The sequence below is a fragment of the Eutrigla gurnardus genome (assembly GCF_963514095.1).
Source record: "Eutrigla gurnardus genome assembly, chromosome: 1".
NCBI classification, from domain to species: Eukaryota; Metazoa; Chordata; class Actinopteri; order Perciformes; family Triglidae; genus Eutrigla; species Eutrigla gurnardus.
Window position 1 is genome coordinate 8,767,402 of NC_139915.1, and position 18,766 is coordinate 8,786,167.

General features: G+C 41.2%; 1 protein-coding gene across 2 annotated transcripts in view; it reads left to right on the plus strand.

Moving 5' to 3' along the window:
* Positions 1-18,766, plus strand: part of apba2b (amyloid beta (A4) precursor protein-binding, family A, member 2b) — a 58,235-nt gene that overhangs the window by 16,195 nt on the left and 23,274 nt on the right. For both annotated transcript variants that reach the window (XM_084009048.1, XM_084009049.1), the window contains exon 2: positions 16,239-16,733. In XM_084009048.1, the coding sequence (XP_083865174.1) occupies positions 16,259-16,733 (475 nt within the window). In that variant the 5' untranslated portion in view covers positions 16,239-16,258. The remainder of the gene's footprint in view (positions 1-16,238; positions 16,734-18,766) is intronic.

The following is an 18,766-nucleotide window of genomic DNA, read 5'->3' on the forward strand; positions in this document are numbered from 1 at the left end:
CCAGATTTCTGTCGTCATGGGATGAGTGCTGCTTTTGGCTCTGTTTGGACAGCCAGCCTTGTTGAGCCACGTTAGACCCTTCTCCGTCCTTGCTGTCGCTTATGATCCCTGGCCGTATCCCAGGGGACAGTGAAATTATTACTCAGCACATCACAGTGAAATGATGGAGGCAATGTATCTACAAGCTATCATCTTTGACATTGATTTATGTCTCTTCAGATCTAACCTTTCATAAAATAAATTCAAGCATGGCAGTTCTCTCAATGAGCCATTTTGTACATACTGATGAAGGTAAACATCATCAGTGAAAACATCATCCTACATTTGCACATTGATATTTTTTTTAGATACCTTAGGGATAAAATTATAGCTTTTGTGCAAGCATGAAGACAGTTTTTTTTATGTCATCTGTCACTTCAGTATAATTTCTTTCAATTCTAGTCAATTTCGTTTATATAGCTCAAAGTCCCAGGTGTGTGTCAGAGGAATATGCAGTCATTTCAACAAATGACACAATCTATCATCAGACCCTCAGTCAGGATAAGGTAAACCGTTTACACACAAATGGTAGAAACCCTAGGAGACCAACAAGCAAGGGATCCAGGCTTGAAATAGGTATTGCATGTACAGAGTAGTACTAGTTGTCACAATACTAGAATTTTAAAGTCGATGACGATACCCAGGAAAATACTTGATACTGAAAACAGTAGCATAACTGTCGAATGTGTGTATATTTATAACTTATATTATATGTATTAGGCTACAGTCTGTTTCTTTCCTGTGTTTCTGGTGACTTGGCACCATATTTTCATTGCTGGTCTAATAGAGTTGGGAGAGCAGGTTGCATCTGTTTCTGTCTAGTAGCAGGTTGACTTTTCAGACACACGTTATTGGGTTAGCCTTTTAAATTAACATCTCTTAATGTAAGATGGGCAGCACTCATAGAGCTAGCTGCCTAGCTCTGTCATTACGTTACTGTTTATTATTAGCTGTTAGCGTAATGATAACAGACCTGATCGTTTAAAACCTCAATGTTGTTGAAAAGGGAGCTTTACTGGCTCTCTAAGGTCCGGAGTGTCGGTCTTTAAGGTGCTTCACCATGTTTGTTATGCTGAGAATGGATTTGTTTTTGACAACCCTACAGAGTAGGCAGACATGGCAGTAGTTTAATTACAATTCGGAAAAAAAACAGGCATATGGTTTATTAAATAAAATGTAGATGTTTTCAACAGCTCTGTTTGAATTGCAATCCAAATGGCAGATGTGAAGTAGATGAAGGACTGGTTTCTCCACCTGTGTCAAATGTCAACATTGTTGGTTTGCACTTTAGTTTAATTACGCATGACCTTTTGCTGCATATTGTTGCATCCATTACATGAGCTTGAAAGCATTAATGCCTCATTGCTACAGCCAAGAATCCATCAAAGTCTACTTTATCGCTGTAAGACCCAGTGTTTGTCGCCTGAAGCCCCATCTAGTTTTTATTGTTTCTGTCTTCTGTTCAGTCCGTTCTGTCAGTTTTCTTTTATGCCCTATATTTTTTATTGACCACCAAGCTAATATTTATTTGCCTGTAATAATATATTCCACTTCCCTTGCATGCCTTTACTGTTTTTATGTAAAAACCATAAATAACAATTTTATGAATACAATTATGACTGTAGTAGAACACTGAATTCGGTGGCATGTACCATAAATCTTTTTTTTATTGGGTGACATTGCCCTAAATTAATTTGCACATACAACCTAATTCAGAAGCCCCCTTTTAACTAACTAGTGTGTTCCTAGCAGGTGAAGCATTTGATTCTGCCTCACTTTCCGGTCCCACAATTATTGTAACACAACTGCAGCCCTCTTCTTCTCTCCTTTGATACTGTGCTCCTGTGCTCCTTTGATCCCTGTACACCATGCAGAGAGAAACATTGGTCAATTAATTGATCGACAGAGAAATAATCAGAAACCGTTTGATAATCAAATAATGTTTTAAGTCGATCTTCAAGCAAAATAATTTTCATTTCAAAGTTTCATCTTATTTGTGAGGGTTTGCCAGTTTTATTTCTGATTTATTTGAACATGAACTGAATATCTTAAGGTTTTGGGGGTTGTACAATAAGGTCACACAAAACAAACACAATTGAAGACCTTGGACTCTTGGGAAAGTAGACTAAAGGATTAATAACTGCTCGCCCTGATTTCAAGACACTCCAGACATCAGCACTTGCACCTGTCAGAGTGATCGAAAACTATTTTCACTGCATGTATATTAGCCAATAAGAAGCTTTTTAAAGCCCCATTAGCAGTCTCAATACAATCAGATCAGTGATCATGAACATTTTTTAATTTAAATAAGTATTTGACTCTCAGTCAGGCCTCCCATGGGCAAACACAGGGCAAACACCAAATCGCCAATCGCCAAATCTGAGCATATACATGTTCTCCCACCTTGTCTTGGTATATCACTGAGCCAGAACCTGCCTCATTACCAAACCAAGGGTCTGACTGCGTTCCCACTTGGCACAGCTTCCACTGAGCAATGTGAGTGAGATTTCCCAAAAGAAATCTAGGTTTAGCAATCCGCAATCTTAAAATAGCTTTGAATCATACATTATTACATAGCAGGCTTGCCTCCTCTGTCAAACTGCTCTTGCTGCTGTTATTATTGTCTCCTTGTTTTCTCCAAGATTCCACATCTGAAAATATCCCCAAACCTCATTTGCATAGCTTTATAGTTGATATGAAGAAACTCAAAGATGGATTTTCTGTCTCTCAAAAGTAAATGCACTTAAAACAGAACACAACCTTTTGTAGGTTATGCAACACGCATGAATAACTATTGCTGGGGAATACGGACACACAGAGCTGCTTTTCGGACACAAGAGCATGTGTTTTGTGTGCGTTTCTGTGTGAGTGGAGTTGGCAGATTTCAATCTTCCAGCCCGACTCGGTGTGTATCCCTTGGGCTCCGTAACGCATAAAGGATGCTGGGAGGTGTGACACCCCCTACTGAACCTGCCAATTCTTCAGGAGGATTGATGTGACAATTTCACACACACACGCACAAATGCACACACTTACACTTAGGCCGCCAGATGCAACAAACTAGAGCTAACTGTGTCAACTGTTCGCACATGCTGTCGTACAGGCCCAATCACACGCATATTCATGCATGCACAGATGTGTTCAACATGGCCTCCGGTCCGACAATCAAAATCTGTTGTTCTTGTCAGGAATGGTGCTGCTCCTCTGTGTGGTCGTGCAGTCGCTGTCTGCATGATTAATCCTCAGCTCTGTCAGCTGGCCAGCGGTGATACTGAAAGCAAACAAAAGCACAACGCTGAGAAGTGTGCATTCCCTCCTGGTCAGTCTCAGGATGTGCAGACGTATGCAGACTGGCTTGCACATCCACCACTGCAAACCTAAGAAAAGTGAAACGTTCAATCCTGTTGTGTTGTTCAGGGGAAAACATTGACAAATGGGAAACATGAGTGCCAAGTAGCCTATGCTTTGTTTTCAATGTTACAGTTAATTATAGTATAGTCAAGTATAGGGCTGATTGAGTGTGCACTGTGGTATTTGTGTGTCTTCTTCTGACGTGAAAGCTGATGAATATTTTGTGTGCCTGCCACATAACTGCATCAGCGGGCCCGGCTTTTACCGCTCAGCCTGTCCGTCTCTCAACAAGATAACGGGATATTTCCCGGCCCAATAAGGCTTGCACTGTTCTCTGCTGTCACTGAATTCAATGACCATCACTACATTCAATGAATATTATTAGGATATTTCTCAGGATTCTGCCAATGTGGAAGACAGCTTTGTGGGACTAGAAGTGCATGCTGCTTTTGCCACGGTCTGATATCTGAGCTGACGCTTGGAGAATAAAGTTGATACTGCAGTGTATTGTCCAGTCTATAAATGTAATTATGAGGCAGTTGTCGAATGTCCATTATTGGCAGTCATTGACAAAAAGTCAACTGACTTGACTTTCAGCTGCCACTTTTGTTCTGGTTTGAAAGGGCCTGACGGAGGTTAAGAGAGTGAAATAACGGCTGTTGATTGAAAGTTGACAAAGAATGAGGATTACAGGCCCAAGAAGGGAGCTGTTTCTGGAAAGGGATCAATACAAAGCAGGATGGTGAAAGACCTCCGACCAACCCACCAATGTGAACCATTGTGTCAACATGGTAGCAATTCTCACCTTCATCTTTTCAGATTGAGTGACAATTCAGGTGAAATGGCAGTTCAGTGTAGCAGACCAGTATGGTTTTATCAGTGTTTTCCCTACCATTGTACAGGCCTGGCGGCTCGCCAGGCCAAGGAGACCTGCCGCCAGGCCAAAAAAAAAATCAATATACCAAAAATAAGCCACCTATCAATTCATTCATAAATCAATAATCATTTGCATTAGGAGCGCCTCCGCGCAGCACAGCAGACTTGCTCCGCAAGACGCGCGGCCGCAACAATCCTCGCCGCGCGCTCCCGCTACTTTTTTCTTCGTGTACTTTACGCGCTTGATGTTGTTCTGATGCCGTTCCGCCTCGTTAAACCACCACGATGTCGCTTTCTACTTTGAAAACACGGAACGTTGACACTGTATTTTGATAAGCTGTTGCACTCTTTAGACTCGTGGTGTGAGCGGAACCGGTCCATAGGGTCCATAATATTTATTTTATTACATTACATTATTATTTATTTTTACATAATAAAAATGCCGCTGTGTGTCTCCGTCCAAAACCTGCTGCGCTCGCGCTGTCTGCTCGCACAGATCCGCTCGTGCGCACATGCGCTGATGCAGGTCGAGTGTTGTCGAGAAATATAAGCAGAGACGGCGCTCCTTAAAAACAACATCACGCCATGTGTGTGTAGTATTAGGACGTGATGACGTATGTACAACCGGCCAAAGCCCGTTTGCCCCCCCTCCCCCGGGGGGGGGGGGATGATTGTTTTTGATAAGATGTGGAACTTTGAGTTAACTGCTGTTGAGTAAACCTATAACTTATATTTTACTTGATAAAATAAGACAATCTATGCACTCATATGTCGTTGTAGTGTTTTACAGTATCTGTAGCTATTAATGTGATGCTCATCATTTTCCAGCCATATTTTTCTGGACCCTGCTCATTTCCATCAACCAGCACCTTAATAAGTCACTCTCTCCTTGAAAACCTTGAATACACTCTGGTTGAACAAAAATGTTGAATGCAAATATAATAATTGCAGAATTGCAGACTGCTTGCTGTGCCACCTGACTTAATCCAACTGCACCAATACACCATCCCACACGTCTCGTCTGTTTAGGGTTTTTTCGGTGGGTACCACCGGGCCTGAAAAAAATTTGAGGGGAAACACTGTTTTATGGTATTGTTCATTCTGCTCCATGGCTTTTTGCAGAGATCTATATATGTTTCTTTATGTTGTCCTACTCATTCAGTTGTTGGAACTAATGCTAAGTAGGATCCACAAAATCCTATTGATATTTTTGTTGAAAACAATAAGCTAGACATGATGCAGAAGTGCCCAAATTACACCAAGTTAAACAACAACAAGAAACAGTACAAATAGTAAATCAAGAATGTGTTTAGCAAAATGTATTATAGAAACTCTAAAGCTAATCTGACCTGTAGCACATGCTGTGTCAGCTGTACAAAAAACAATTCTTAACCATATGACTTGCACATTGACTTGCATTGTGGTTTTTTGGTAGTGCACTAAGACCTCCTACACTTGGCTCTAGTCAACCTAGAACGTTTACCGTTAAGTCACAAATTAGTTTTGGGTGATTGAATAAGTATAACTTATTCTGTCATCCAAAGGTATAAAGACTTAACACAAATATATATTTTCCCTTATGAAAACTTGGATCACAACAACTTCATGTATGCTGGTTACTTAATTACCAATGAGAACAAATCATTTTTCAATCTCATTTCCTGAGATTTATGCACTCCTGTTTTTATCACATCCCCCCCAAATAATGAATCCCCTCCCAAACAAAAATAAAAAGCCTATCTTTTTTTGTCCTGCATGCTTATGCTCAATATATTGAACAAACATGCATAGTTTTTAATTAGCAGCATCTCCATCACTTTTATTGTCTCCCTCCTTTTTAATTTGGCTATTAGATTAATACCCATTTATTTTGTTGTCAGACTTCCACGTGGTTTGGGGAGAGGGGTGTGGGAGGATTGCTCATTAAATCCAAAACAAAAGTGTTTTACCTTCTGTTAACGTGTGTGCAGTTGTGGCAAATCACAACAATGAATGAGTGATGTCAAGGCTGCTCTTACACTTAACCCCCTCCCAAATTTTCTATATTCAAATAACTTAATGTTTTTGTCTGTCTTGCTCTCTCTCATGTTCCCTCTCATCAGTAACCAACCTCAGTTGACAGCTTAAATTAAACCCTGTGAAATTGCCCCAGTATCTGTCTCCCTCTGGGGCCATTTAGCTGTGTTTAGCTCTTTGCAAGCTGGGCTTGTTGCCAGGCAAACTTTAGAGAGTGTTTCATGTTCCTGCATAAAATGTAGGCCAACCTAGCCCCCATGTGCCACCTGGCCAGCCTCAGAGCCCACAGACTGAAGTATGTGCTCACACTGTCAGTTAACCTGGGTGATAGTTTGCTCTGATGCATTTAGTGGTAAGAACAAGTCTTAAGCAGGCAAAAATATATATTGGAATGACTTTATTTATTTAGCTGATATGTTTTAAGATTACTTTGTTTACTCACGCAAAGGTTTGCCTTGGATCTTGTTTAACTTGAACTGGAAACACCACAAAGATCACATGCTCAAACATTCTACACCTAGTATGCAGGTTTTTTGTCTTCAACCAAAGTATTGGACAAATATAAATTTACCCTGATGATGGTGCTGGAGGAAAAGTTAAGGGCTTGCCAAAGGCAATACAGTTCATCATATCTTTCACTGCAATCCATCCGTTTGTTCTCAAGACATTTCACAAAAAAAAAATCACAAGTGTCAACCAAGTAATTTTGCTCCCATTTATCCTCTGGGTATACCATACATGTCTGTACAATGCCATTCCTAAACCTCGTTCACTTGCAAAGCAATTTTTTTATGTGAATAAACGCAAAATGATGCAACATTTTTCAACTCGACATGCAAATAATTTGCATGATCCTCTGACACCTACGCCTATCAGCATTGAAATTCTCCTCCTGTCGTCCACACAATCAGATTTGAAGGCAAAAGATGCGCTCTGTGGTCACCCAGAGCTCTACGATACATTAGTATTGAGACAGAACGAACATTGTCGTCATTATGTAGTTAATTCTGCATCCTTTTTATCCGTTTATTGCAATTCAATCACAACAAAATTGTTTGTTTTGGGTTCATACCACTATAGTTAACTAGCCGATGTGTAGATTGCTATTCACAGTGAATCAGCTCACTGAAATTCACCGAGCACCTCTGGGTGATGTATTGAACTCAGACAAGACAGTTTGATTACCCGGCGTATCAGGGAGTTCTACAAAATCTATTAAGCAGCAACAGTGTTTTTTTTCAGCCATGATTGATTAAACATTGGAGTCTACATAGAGGCAACACCCCTTACTCTCCTGCGCATCTAGCCCTGGTGACGGAGATAAACACAAATAATCATGCGAATAAATACAAATGATCCTGTGGTCAAACTTGCACAAATAATGCAAGGTGAAATTTCGCTTCACTTTTGATGCAAATAGACCTTGAGAATAAGCTAGCTTGGAAAAAAAGCAAACATCAGAAAAGATGAACACCATAGAACACCATACTGTCTTTAATTTCATCCCGATTTGATAGCACCCTCTTTGTTTGCAGTGATGTTAATCAATGTTTTCCCTTTTTTGGGGGGGAGATCTCTCCTATACTCTTGTCTTGGATACCATTTTGTGAATCTTTGTGTGGTCCTGTGATGCTGGGTCACACAAAAAGAACAATGTCCATCTGGTGTATTCATTCTGCTTTCATTTGTTGTTAGGGGGCAAATCAACCAACACGACACACACCAAAAGTGTTGCTATTTCTTGAGTCTCTAAAATGCTACAAACGGCTGTATTAGTTTGAATAATGTGAATGTGTTGGTTTTATGAAAGGGGTTACTTGATGATTGGTTCAGACAAGTCGTCTGAGAGACTGTGCTGGGAAACAAAGAGGTTGCTATGGTAACAGTCAAGAGTGAAGGAGGAGGGTGTGTCATTGGTGTTGTGCTTGAAGTGGCGAGATGGACATTGGCAGGCAGAATGACGGGGGAGCGAGCGATGCCTTCTGTGGTCCTTTGCCATTCCTGCTGCTCACCAAGTCTCTGCTTTCCTCCTCTTCCTGTCTCCCACTCCGCTCTCTTGTTGCCGTCCTAAAGCGAGTGGGAGGCTGTAAAGGGAACAAACGCTGAATCTCAATGAGACAGCTGAGAGGAAACTAATTTTCTGGCTCTGTCTCTTTCTGATAGTGCCTTTTATTCTTTATTTACAAGCAGCATAATTCAGCATGCTCGGGTTATTACACGATTTATCAACATATGTTTAACGATGTGGAAGTGCTGCAAGGGTATTTAAATGTAATGCAGTTAAATGTTAACAAGCTCACGTGATCGTAGCTGACCCTTAATAAAGCATAAGGATGATAGCTTAAAAAAGGGCAGCAGAGATTATTTCATGCATCACAATATTTTTAGGTACACATTCAGTGCTTGGATTTACTCCTATTTTTTTTTTTTTTTTTTAAATTTAAGATTGTATGTCCTGTAAGAGGCACTGATAAACTCATAATTGTGTTATAGTTGCAAGGGGCTGGAGCCTATCCAGCATGCCTTGGGTTAGAGGCAGAACACTAGTGATCGCCCCAAAAGAATGGGTAAATTTTCTGTTCGGCTTCACATATTTACGCAGGCATTTGGTGGGTTGTCGGTATTTTCTAACGATAAACTGTACCTGCTCACTTTATTTCATTTTTTTTATTATGAGAGAGAACCAAGCTGGAATCACACTTCAATTGAAATGGCAATTTCCTCTGTGCTGAGTAGCAGATAGCCAGGTCTCCATCTTTAAAAAAATAAAATAGAGACAATTTTTCTCTATTCTCACTTTCTCTCCAGAAAGAGAGAAAGTGTGTCTTTTTAACGTTTAAACTCTCATTTTTCCTTTTCATTGTGAAAATGAGCCCCAAGCAGAAGACTCAGTAACACTCCCCCCCCCCCAAAGACATATTTTAGAGTATGTCCACATACAGGCCCCGCACAAATGTAGCAGAATGTATTTAATGTTAAGAATTACCAGCTAGTTTTGCAATCACAGTAGGATTGTATTGTCAATCTGAATATTGTGCATGTAGTTTTTGTTATACATACTAACATGCCAACAGATGTGGCGTTTTTTTAGCTGAGCAAGACCAGAGAATATTTGATTAAAGACCAGAGATGCTGTTTTGCCATCATTGTTCTCCATGAAGTTTGCTGGAGGCGATGAAATGTAACCCTGGTGCATTTCAGTGAGCACTGTGCCAGACTCCATTAAAAAAAATGGCCTTTCATATTCTAGATCGTTGTCAGCAAACAATCAGCGATCGGCTTAAAAGTGATCTATTTTCATTTTAAATAAGTGCTGTGCGGCGGATCTGATTCCTGCTGATGTGAAGAGTGGTTTGTGTGGGTTTCAAAAAGGGACTCATAATAAATACTTAAAAATCAACCAATAAATATGAAAAGAAAGTATAAAGTGTTGCATTCGAACAGAATTTGGATGAATTTTAATGGGGATAGGTTAATTGATGACCCTAAAATTGCCCGTAGGTGTGAATGTGTTTGTGAATGGTTGGACTCTACTCTAGCCCTGTGATAGACTGGTGACTTGTCTAGTGTGAACCCTGCCTTCGACCAATGTCAGCTGGGATGGGCTCCAGCACCCCGTGATAATAAAAGGTGGTGTCTTTGTATCAATTTGTGTTGGGTGTGGTCAGTGCTGCAAGGGGCTTTAGAGTGATTCATTTGGATAACATAATTATATGTTCATACCTGCTGTAGTACAAGAGATTGGTTTTTGTCTTGAGACCCATGGTCTCTTGTCTCTGACAAAAGACAGTTTCTCATGGTGCATTGTTCTTCTACTCACGCACGCGCGCACACAAACACACACACACACACACACACACACAGTATATGGCAATAAAAGATTAGAATGAAGAAGAATCTTCATTTGTCTCCTCTGGTTGTTTTTATGGGAATGTTGATCTTTCAGATCATTTTGAGGAATACGGCATTGCATGATCCACATTACTTTAGTTTGGGACTTGCAATGATCTCTTGGTCTCAACCCCCTAAAGGCTTAGTCATGACTTGGTCTTGGTTGAGGAGGTCTGTCGAAGACTCAAATAGTTATGTTATAAGTTGACTGATAACCTTCTTTCTTCATGGTTCATTCACTCTCATCTGTTCTGTGTAATTCACTGGTGTGAGCAGAGGTCATATCTTAGAATTCAAGGCAGAGAGACATTAGTATTCTTTTGGCCTTCACTCTGACTGAGCCATCTGCTGCTTTCGGACTGCCTCTCTCGCACGTCCTCTCCTCAGCCCTCCTTTGCAACTTCATACACTACACACTTTCACACAATCACACACGCACACATCTGTGGAGACAGCCCTGCACAAGTGGTGCAGACAATTGGGATACAGGCTGCTGTTAGTACCGCTGGTGTATGTCAAACCTGAGGGTAACAGCTTGAATCAGTGCCTACATCCCAGCACGCGCGCGCAAGCAGGTGGGATGTAGAAAGAGATATACAGTGATGGAGCCAGTTGGATTGGATTCTGATTTCTTTTTGCACCAATCAGTGATTCATTTCCTTTAGACACTCTATTTCTATTCAGGTTCCCACGGGGCTGGAGCATATCCCTGCATACATTAGGCAGAAGCAGAGAAACAACCTGTCCAGGAGAGACGGGGATGCAAAGTCTTTTAAAGTCACATGGGCTATTTAAAGATTTTGTAGGAGGGAGGCAAAACAATATATAAACATATCTTCTTCACAAGGGCTTATTTTGATGCTTCATAGTTGTGGAAGCAATGTCCTTAGTTTGAGTTTCACTGAGGTTCTCAACTCTCAAAAGAATTGCCTATAAAATCTTTTAAAAGGAAAGGTTTGTGGAACAAGAACAAACACATATATATAGCTTGTCAATAGCACAGTGTGAACGGCAAAGAGGGAAGAAAACAAATTTAACTCTCTGAACTTAAAATTACCCACAGATTTGTCGCAAATGTATCTTAGACATGAACAGATGCAAACCGGTATTTGTTTGGTCTGTGCTCTGAGAAATAAGATGAAGGACATTACCAAAGGCAATTTCCATAAGTGACAGACAAAGGATCTACGCCTTGCTTCATATCTAATATTATTTAACAGCCTGTCATGTCTCCTGTTTAAAGTTATACACCAGCTTGTCACAGATATTTACATACAGTCACCACCTGCATAAGATAAATAACTAGTCATTAGAATTTCACTTCAAATAATAGCAGAGAGACCATATTTTCCATGCCACTATTATTATAATTAATCTCAGAACAAACTGATTGCACTGTAAAGTTTTCACTTTTGCTCCCACTATGGAATATTTTGCTTGTCAGAGAACAATAGAAAATGCTGATAAACTTCTCTACAATGGGGGACATCACTGATTCAGTGAGGCAGGTCCCCCTCGCCAACTGGCCACCTCTGCGTCACCCATGGCCCAACGGTGACGAGTGTTGACTTAGAACACCAGATCCAGAAGACACGTCCACTTAATTTAAAATGTTTGAGTTGATGAATTCAATTGGATTAAACAAACTATGTTTTGGCATTTAAACAAAAAAGGAAACTGACAAAGTGTTTGAGCAAGGCAGTGTAATTCCAGTCACTTGAATGTGTAAAACTCCCTTCTCCTGCAAGTTCGGTCGCTTCTATAAAATAATTTGTTCTCGTGATCTACTTGCCAAGTAAAATGAAAAATATTTTGTCCAGCAGCAAGCAGCTTCTAAAAATAATTAGAATTCTGCATGTAATGACAAATGACACGTCATAATTAAAGCATTAGGAATGCAGTGTTTGTAAAGGGGATTGTGTGAGCTAAAATGCAAAAAGAAATCCTCAAGATTTCAAAAGAAATGTATTAGTATTTTGGAGTGGATGCTTTAATCATACCGTTGAATTGGGGCTGACAGATAGGTTGTTAACAAACAGAAAAGCTTTTACAATAGCAGGTAAAACGAGTGTGTATAAGCATAGTTGTACTGCACGACATAATCCATTCTAAATCTGTTCTAATGTAACTAAACAGGTGAGACAGACCACTTGTGTACAAATGCATGCTAATTCTATGAATCTGAAATAGATGCCAGACAAAGCAGATTTGGGAAAAGCCACCTGGGGAGGTACTTACAGGATTGTAAAATGTACACAGCAGTTGTAATGGCACTCTGAAAAAATATAAATAACCAAAAATATCAGTCAGACAGCACCAACCCAAAAATGAAGCTTGTGAATATAGGAGGCCAACAAAGGAGAAGGTCAAAGGGTATCGGTCCCCAGGGGATGCAGTTACCCATAGTTACGGATCCTCACACTAAGCTCTGGAGAATTGAGCGAGGCGGGGCTGGGTCTTTACAGGAGGATGCTGGGATATAATGTGGAGGAAGAAGGAGGGTGGAGCCGGGGAGGTGCATGCTGTGTAGCAGCTGGTGGGGGAAGGGAGGAGCAAAGAGAGATGGGAGGGAGGATGGGGCCGTTGTTAGAACAGATCCAAGTCCTATTGTATCCCACATCCCAGCTCAAGATCTCAGGTAAGAGAGACAGTCTTGCCGGTTTCCTAGATGTTAACAATCTGAGGTTTTTTTTAAGTCATGCAGTGAAAACCTTTTAACACGCTGTTTTAAATTATATACAAAATTGCTTCATTAGATGTACATGGTCCTATATTTTATCAGGTTTACAGACATGTGTCCATTTGTCTGTGTGCATTTAGAAAAACTGTGATCAGCAACTTCCATGGAATTGCTCTTATTTATAACATGTATGTGCCATTATACAGCAGCAAGAGCTAGTCAGCACAGTACATGAATACTTTGTGTTCACACGCATTCTTAGTCCTCTGAATTCACTACCTGTGGAACAACCATCTGTGTGCATGTGCTTCTTTGTGTGTACTTCTTTCTGTATTTGCCCATTTATGTTTTAGCAGGGATGTGTTTGCGCCAGGTTGTACAGAGCTAATTAACTGGTGTAATCTCTGGTGATGGAAAATGTAATTATGGTGGAGGAAAAGGGGGAAAAACAGCAACAACACCCCTCTTGAGGGCAGTTGTACATGGCAACTGGATGGAACAACAGAGTGGGAATGGTGACACAAATGGATCACAGGGTGCAGAGGGTGCTCTTGACAGAAAGAAAAACACACTGAACTTTTTAGTTGGTTGTTAAAAATGCAGTGCAACTAATACCAACGTGCTCTTATATCATCCTGAAATCTGGTGGGTTGTTTTCATATTGATGCTGGCTTGCATGTTTCTGTGTTTCTTGTTTGGTTCTGTAATAGGATTCATTCATGATTTATAGCCTTACAGAGATAAATCTTGTTTGGGTAACTTTCTATTTTTATCTGTTGTTACAGTTGCAGTTGCACAGCCTTTACTTAAACGATAAATACGTAAATTATTGTTTTTAAAATGATTAATCTGGCAATTATTTTATCGATTAGTCGACTAATCTAATGACTAATTGGACGATTAGTCTAACGATAATTTTTCTGTTCTATTAATAAAAACCATAATGTATCTCAAATAAATATCAAAAAATTCTTAATAATATAGTTTATTAAACAACACTGTTTTGCACAGCAAAATAAAAAATATAGAATAAAATTATACAAAATAAAAAGGCCAGTTTGTTTATGACAGTGGGGCATATTAAATCTACTCTTATTGCAGTGCTATGGTATGATTAACTTGCTTGAAGGCTAACGTGGTTACTTTTATAGCAATGTTAAGTCCAACAGTGCATTTCATGTTCGTCTAAAAGCTCGTAGAGTACTCTATCTACACAGTGAGAATGTTTGGTAGTGCAGCTCATATGAGCCCTATCACACTTGGATGTGGTGCTCATTTTAATGTTTTCAATGCTCATAAAAACATTAATTCATTCATGACCACTTACGTGCAGCCCTGGCCTGGACATTGCTTGGCTCTGTTAGTTGACATTGGCGAACTAGCGCAGTGAATCTTCATGATACATACTATAAGCTGGCTAACGTTAGTCTAATGTTATGTTTGACTCATAAACGACCACAACATGAGTTAGCTCTCTGTGCAGTTTGTTTGTGCCGGGTTAGTAGCGGCTAGATAGCTGTGTTCTGCAGCCGTAAGCTAGCTACCATTCCATACCACCGTTAACTAACACAAAGCTGTCTAGCTGCTAGTAGCTAGCTAACATTAACTACTAACCAACCAAGCACGAACAAACTGCACTGAGAGCTAAGATAGTTAGCTAGCACTACCGAAGTTCACAGAACTCAAGCTGCACAACACACTACACAAACGTGAAATTAATTTAGCCACAGTTAGTACTTATTTATTATTGTCCCCTCCACGAGAGACAAGGGGGTGCCTCCGCTTTAGATGCTCCAACATCACTGGTGTGGTATGCCAACTCCATTTGGCAAGGACTGCAAATAATGACGCCTTTGCTTTTGGGACTAAAGTATTCCCGTACTTTTGATGACCTAGGGCGAGCTATTTTTGTTTTTGGGGTTTTTGCAGGTTTTTTTGGGGGGCTTTGTTGGCAATCCTGTGAGGAGGTCGCAGTTTCAGTCTCCATTCTGCAAAGTGGGACTGTGAACTGTTTGTTTTGGGTGACCCACGTGTGCGTGGCGATGCCTCAACAACAAAATATGACATCGACGATATTTTGAAGTCGACGTCATTGACGTGTCGCTACAGGCCTAGTTAATATAACTGCTGCAATAATCCCTTTTTTTTAATTTAACTGGATTGCGTTCCTGTTTTATGGTGGTGTAGTGGGTAGCACTGTTGCCTCACAGCAAGAGGGGCCCGGGTTCAAGTCCCGGCTTGGGTTTGGGTTCCTTCTGTGTTGAGTTTGCATGTTCTCCCCGTGTTAGTGTGGGTTCTCTCCGGGTTCTCAGGCTTCTTCCCACAGTCTAAAGACATGCAGGATGGGGATAGGTTAATTTTGACTCTTAGTGTCCCACAGGTGTGAATGGTTGTCTGTCTCTTCATGTCGGCCCTGTGATAGACCGGCGACCTGTCCAGGGTGAACCCTGCCTTCGCCCAATGTCAGCTGGGATCGGCTCCCCCCCCGTGACCCTGAATACAGGATAAGCGGTTGATAATGGATGGATGGATGTTGATTTATTTTTTTTTTGGTTAAGTTACTTGTGTTTAATGTTAAAATTATGCATTTGTTTCCATTAGGTTTTATTTATTTGCCAGAATCAACTGACACAGGTAGAGGTTCAGCTTTACACAAATGTATACATATACACACATTTGGGTTTTTTGTCTCGTGCACGCTATCAGGCTCCTTGCTTGACTTCTCACATATACTACTTAAACAGGTATTGTTTCCCAGGTTGACTATTCTCAGCCAGCAAGCTACTAAACAGTCAATAAATCTTGGTTGACGTCTGCCATCAAGCCCAATAGTATCAGGGCACATTTGCAGCACCTATGTGGAGATGATATTGTTAAAACTATTGATCCTTTCTCTGGAAGTGTAGCATTAGGTTTATGTGAAGACATTACGCTTAGAATGGCTATGGTCTTTGTGTCTATTGTTCTAAAGCTGAGCCTGAGTGACATATTGAGCCCTCTGTATATGGAGCCAAGGTTGTGGGAAATAAGCACAAAATAATACCTCTGAATGTGAACCTGTCATGTTCAATTACAGGAATAGATTGGTTTCTCAGGCACTGAAATATATTCCAGCTGCATGCAAAGTGCAGACAAAGATAAATGGAGGACCATGTTGTGTGTTTGATAAAGGGAATCTACAGATTTGCCATTTTGATGTGGGGTGGTAGAAATGTTCTTGTTCTGCTGAAACAGACAAAAACAGTTTTAATTGATTCCATAACGTACTGACTTTTGCTTCAACATTTCTGTATTATTAATTTCTGTTCTGTGGTATGTTCCTCTCACACAGTTGTATTTGAAGTTGCTCTAACACTTGACCCCTGTGTCTTTATCTGTCTCCTAGGGCCAAACCAATAACAATGCATGGCCTGTAAGCAGCCAGTCATGGCTCATAGGAAGAGGCCGGGGACTAGTGGAGGAATTAGTATGACTGCTCCAGGCCCCGCCTCCTGCCCTACCCGTCATCCTCCAGAGTCATGTGATCTGAAACCAGTCCGCCCTCGGCAACGCCCAGTCCGCTACCCCAAAGAGTCACATGATTCGAAATCCCTCCCCCATTCCTGTAAGTCACAATATTCCTCTCCCAAGTCTCAAGACCTGAGTCGTAACCATCCAGAAGTGGCTGTAGATGCAGAGGTTGAAGGAAAGCAGAACAGCAACCAAGCAGATGCAGAATTGGAGGTCCAGCGTCCAGCAACACCCTCCACACCAGAGCCTGAACTTAACCAAGACAACCCAGACCAGGTAGACTTCCATGGTGGAGCCGACAGCCTGGATGACGACTCCAGCTCAGACTACATTAACAACACCTCAGATGATGATGAAGACTATGATGATGGTGAGTACAATGTTAATAATCTGGATAACTAATATTTGATTATTTCACCCCTCCAATATCCTTTCTTACGTAATTGATTTTGGATATTATATTCATTTCTGTGTAATAAAATGTTATGGGTCATACACCAATGTATCTCTGTTGAGCAAGCAATAAATGTTTGCAGATCACTTATTTGAAAAAAAAAAATCATGTACATGGAAGCATAAATGCCAGGCAGGGGGGGTCCTGGCAGCAGCACTGGCAGAACAGCTGATGGTCAACCTAGGGAGACAGCTTAAATTCCCAGACACCATTGCAGTGACCACGCTCAGGCCAGACATGGTTCTGGTTTCATAAACAAGGCAGGTTAATCTATAAAGCATGTGGTCCTGCTGGAGTTGACTGTTCCATAGGAAGACTGGATGGAGGAAGACTTTGAAACGAAGATTGCCAAATAATGAGAGGGTGGCAAGTGAATACCGAAGCAGGGGGGAAGCCGGGTGCAACCCTATCATGGTTGGATGCGGAGGCTATGCAGGCCAATCGCTTGACAGGTCTCTCAAGACCTTGGTAATCAAGGGACTGCACAACAGGAGAGCCATTAGGAACATCATGGATGCCAAAGAGAAGGCATCTATAGCTCTGGCTGTGGATCAAGAGGGGTGATCCGTGGACCACACAAGCTACTTAGACACAAGCTGTGGACTGATCACCCCCAGCTGGGTCACCTGTTGCATCAAGAGATGTGTGTTAAAACCTGAATGTACACGTTCACATGGAACATGTCCAGGGATGCTGCCACCCACGAAAACAACTTTAATCTTGAGGAATATACATCAAAACTGACATCATACATCAGCAAATGTGTGGGCAATGTGGTGATCACGAAAACAATAAAATCAATCCCCAATAAGAAAGCCTCCATGAATGGAGTGAGGGCTGTATCCAGAGACAAAAAAGTTGCCTTTCGGTCAGGTGACAAGGAAGCATACAACCTTGCCAGAGCAACACTGAAAGCGGCAGAGATGTCAAGAGATATTGGCGAGGGACCTCAACACTAACAACACTAAACATATGTGGCAGGTGATCCAGAATATCACAGGCTACCATAGCAGGAGCACCCACGTTATGTGTGAAGCTACGCTGCCAGATCAGCTGAACACCTTTTACGCTCGCTTTGACCTCCTCACACAGAGTAAGCTGTCAAGTGTGCCCTGCCTCCCGAGGACTTTCAGTATCCCTCAGTATCCCTGGACTTTTACAAAGAATATTTCCCGACAAGCTAAACCAGGTCATCACTGACATTTTCAACATATCACCGTCACAGGAAAGTGTTCCTGCCTGCTTCAACCATCAGCTACCATCATCCCTGTAAGGTCTGCCATGTCCATTGAAAATGACTACCGGATGCATGCACCCCCATTCTGATGAAGTGCTTTGAGAAACTGGTTCTCCAACACCTCAGAAACAATATCCAAGCCAGCCTAGACCAGCACCAGTTTACCAGTTTACAAACAGAGTTAATAGACAGAGGATGCCCTCCACTCAGCACTCACTCAAGCATCTTGGAAATACACTGCGCCAAAAAATGAAGTGAACATGTAAATCCCACATCAGATGTACATTGTATATTTTTTTTTAGAACAATCCATCGCGGGCTGGATCCCAGGGCCCACTGCACCAGTGTAAGGTCTGACAATTTCGTCATACAATTCTGGATACTGAACCCCAGATTGGCACCTACGGCTCTGCCATCGGCGTCTGAATGTGTGTGAATGAGATGAACTCCTGATGTGCAGGTAGCTCCTCTGCCATCAGTTTATGAATGTGTGTGAATGGGTAAAATGTAGACTGAAGAAAAGAAAAGACTAGAAAATCGCTCTATAAACGCAGGTCCATTTATGACTCCTGCTTCACACACTTCCTGCCAGATTTTTCTTTTACCTTCCCATGCAAGACTTTCCAGTACTTTTCTCTATACACCAGGATATCACCTCAGCCTTTTTTCCCAATCTTGAGATTTCCCTCAGCACTCCTGGTTTTTGTCTGAC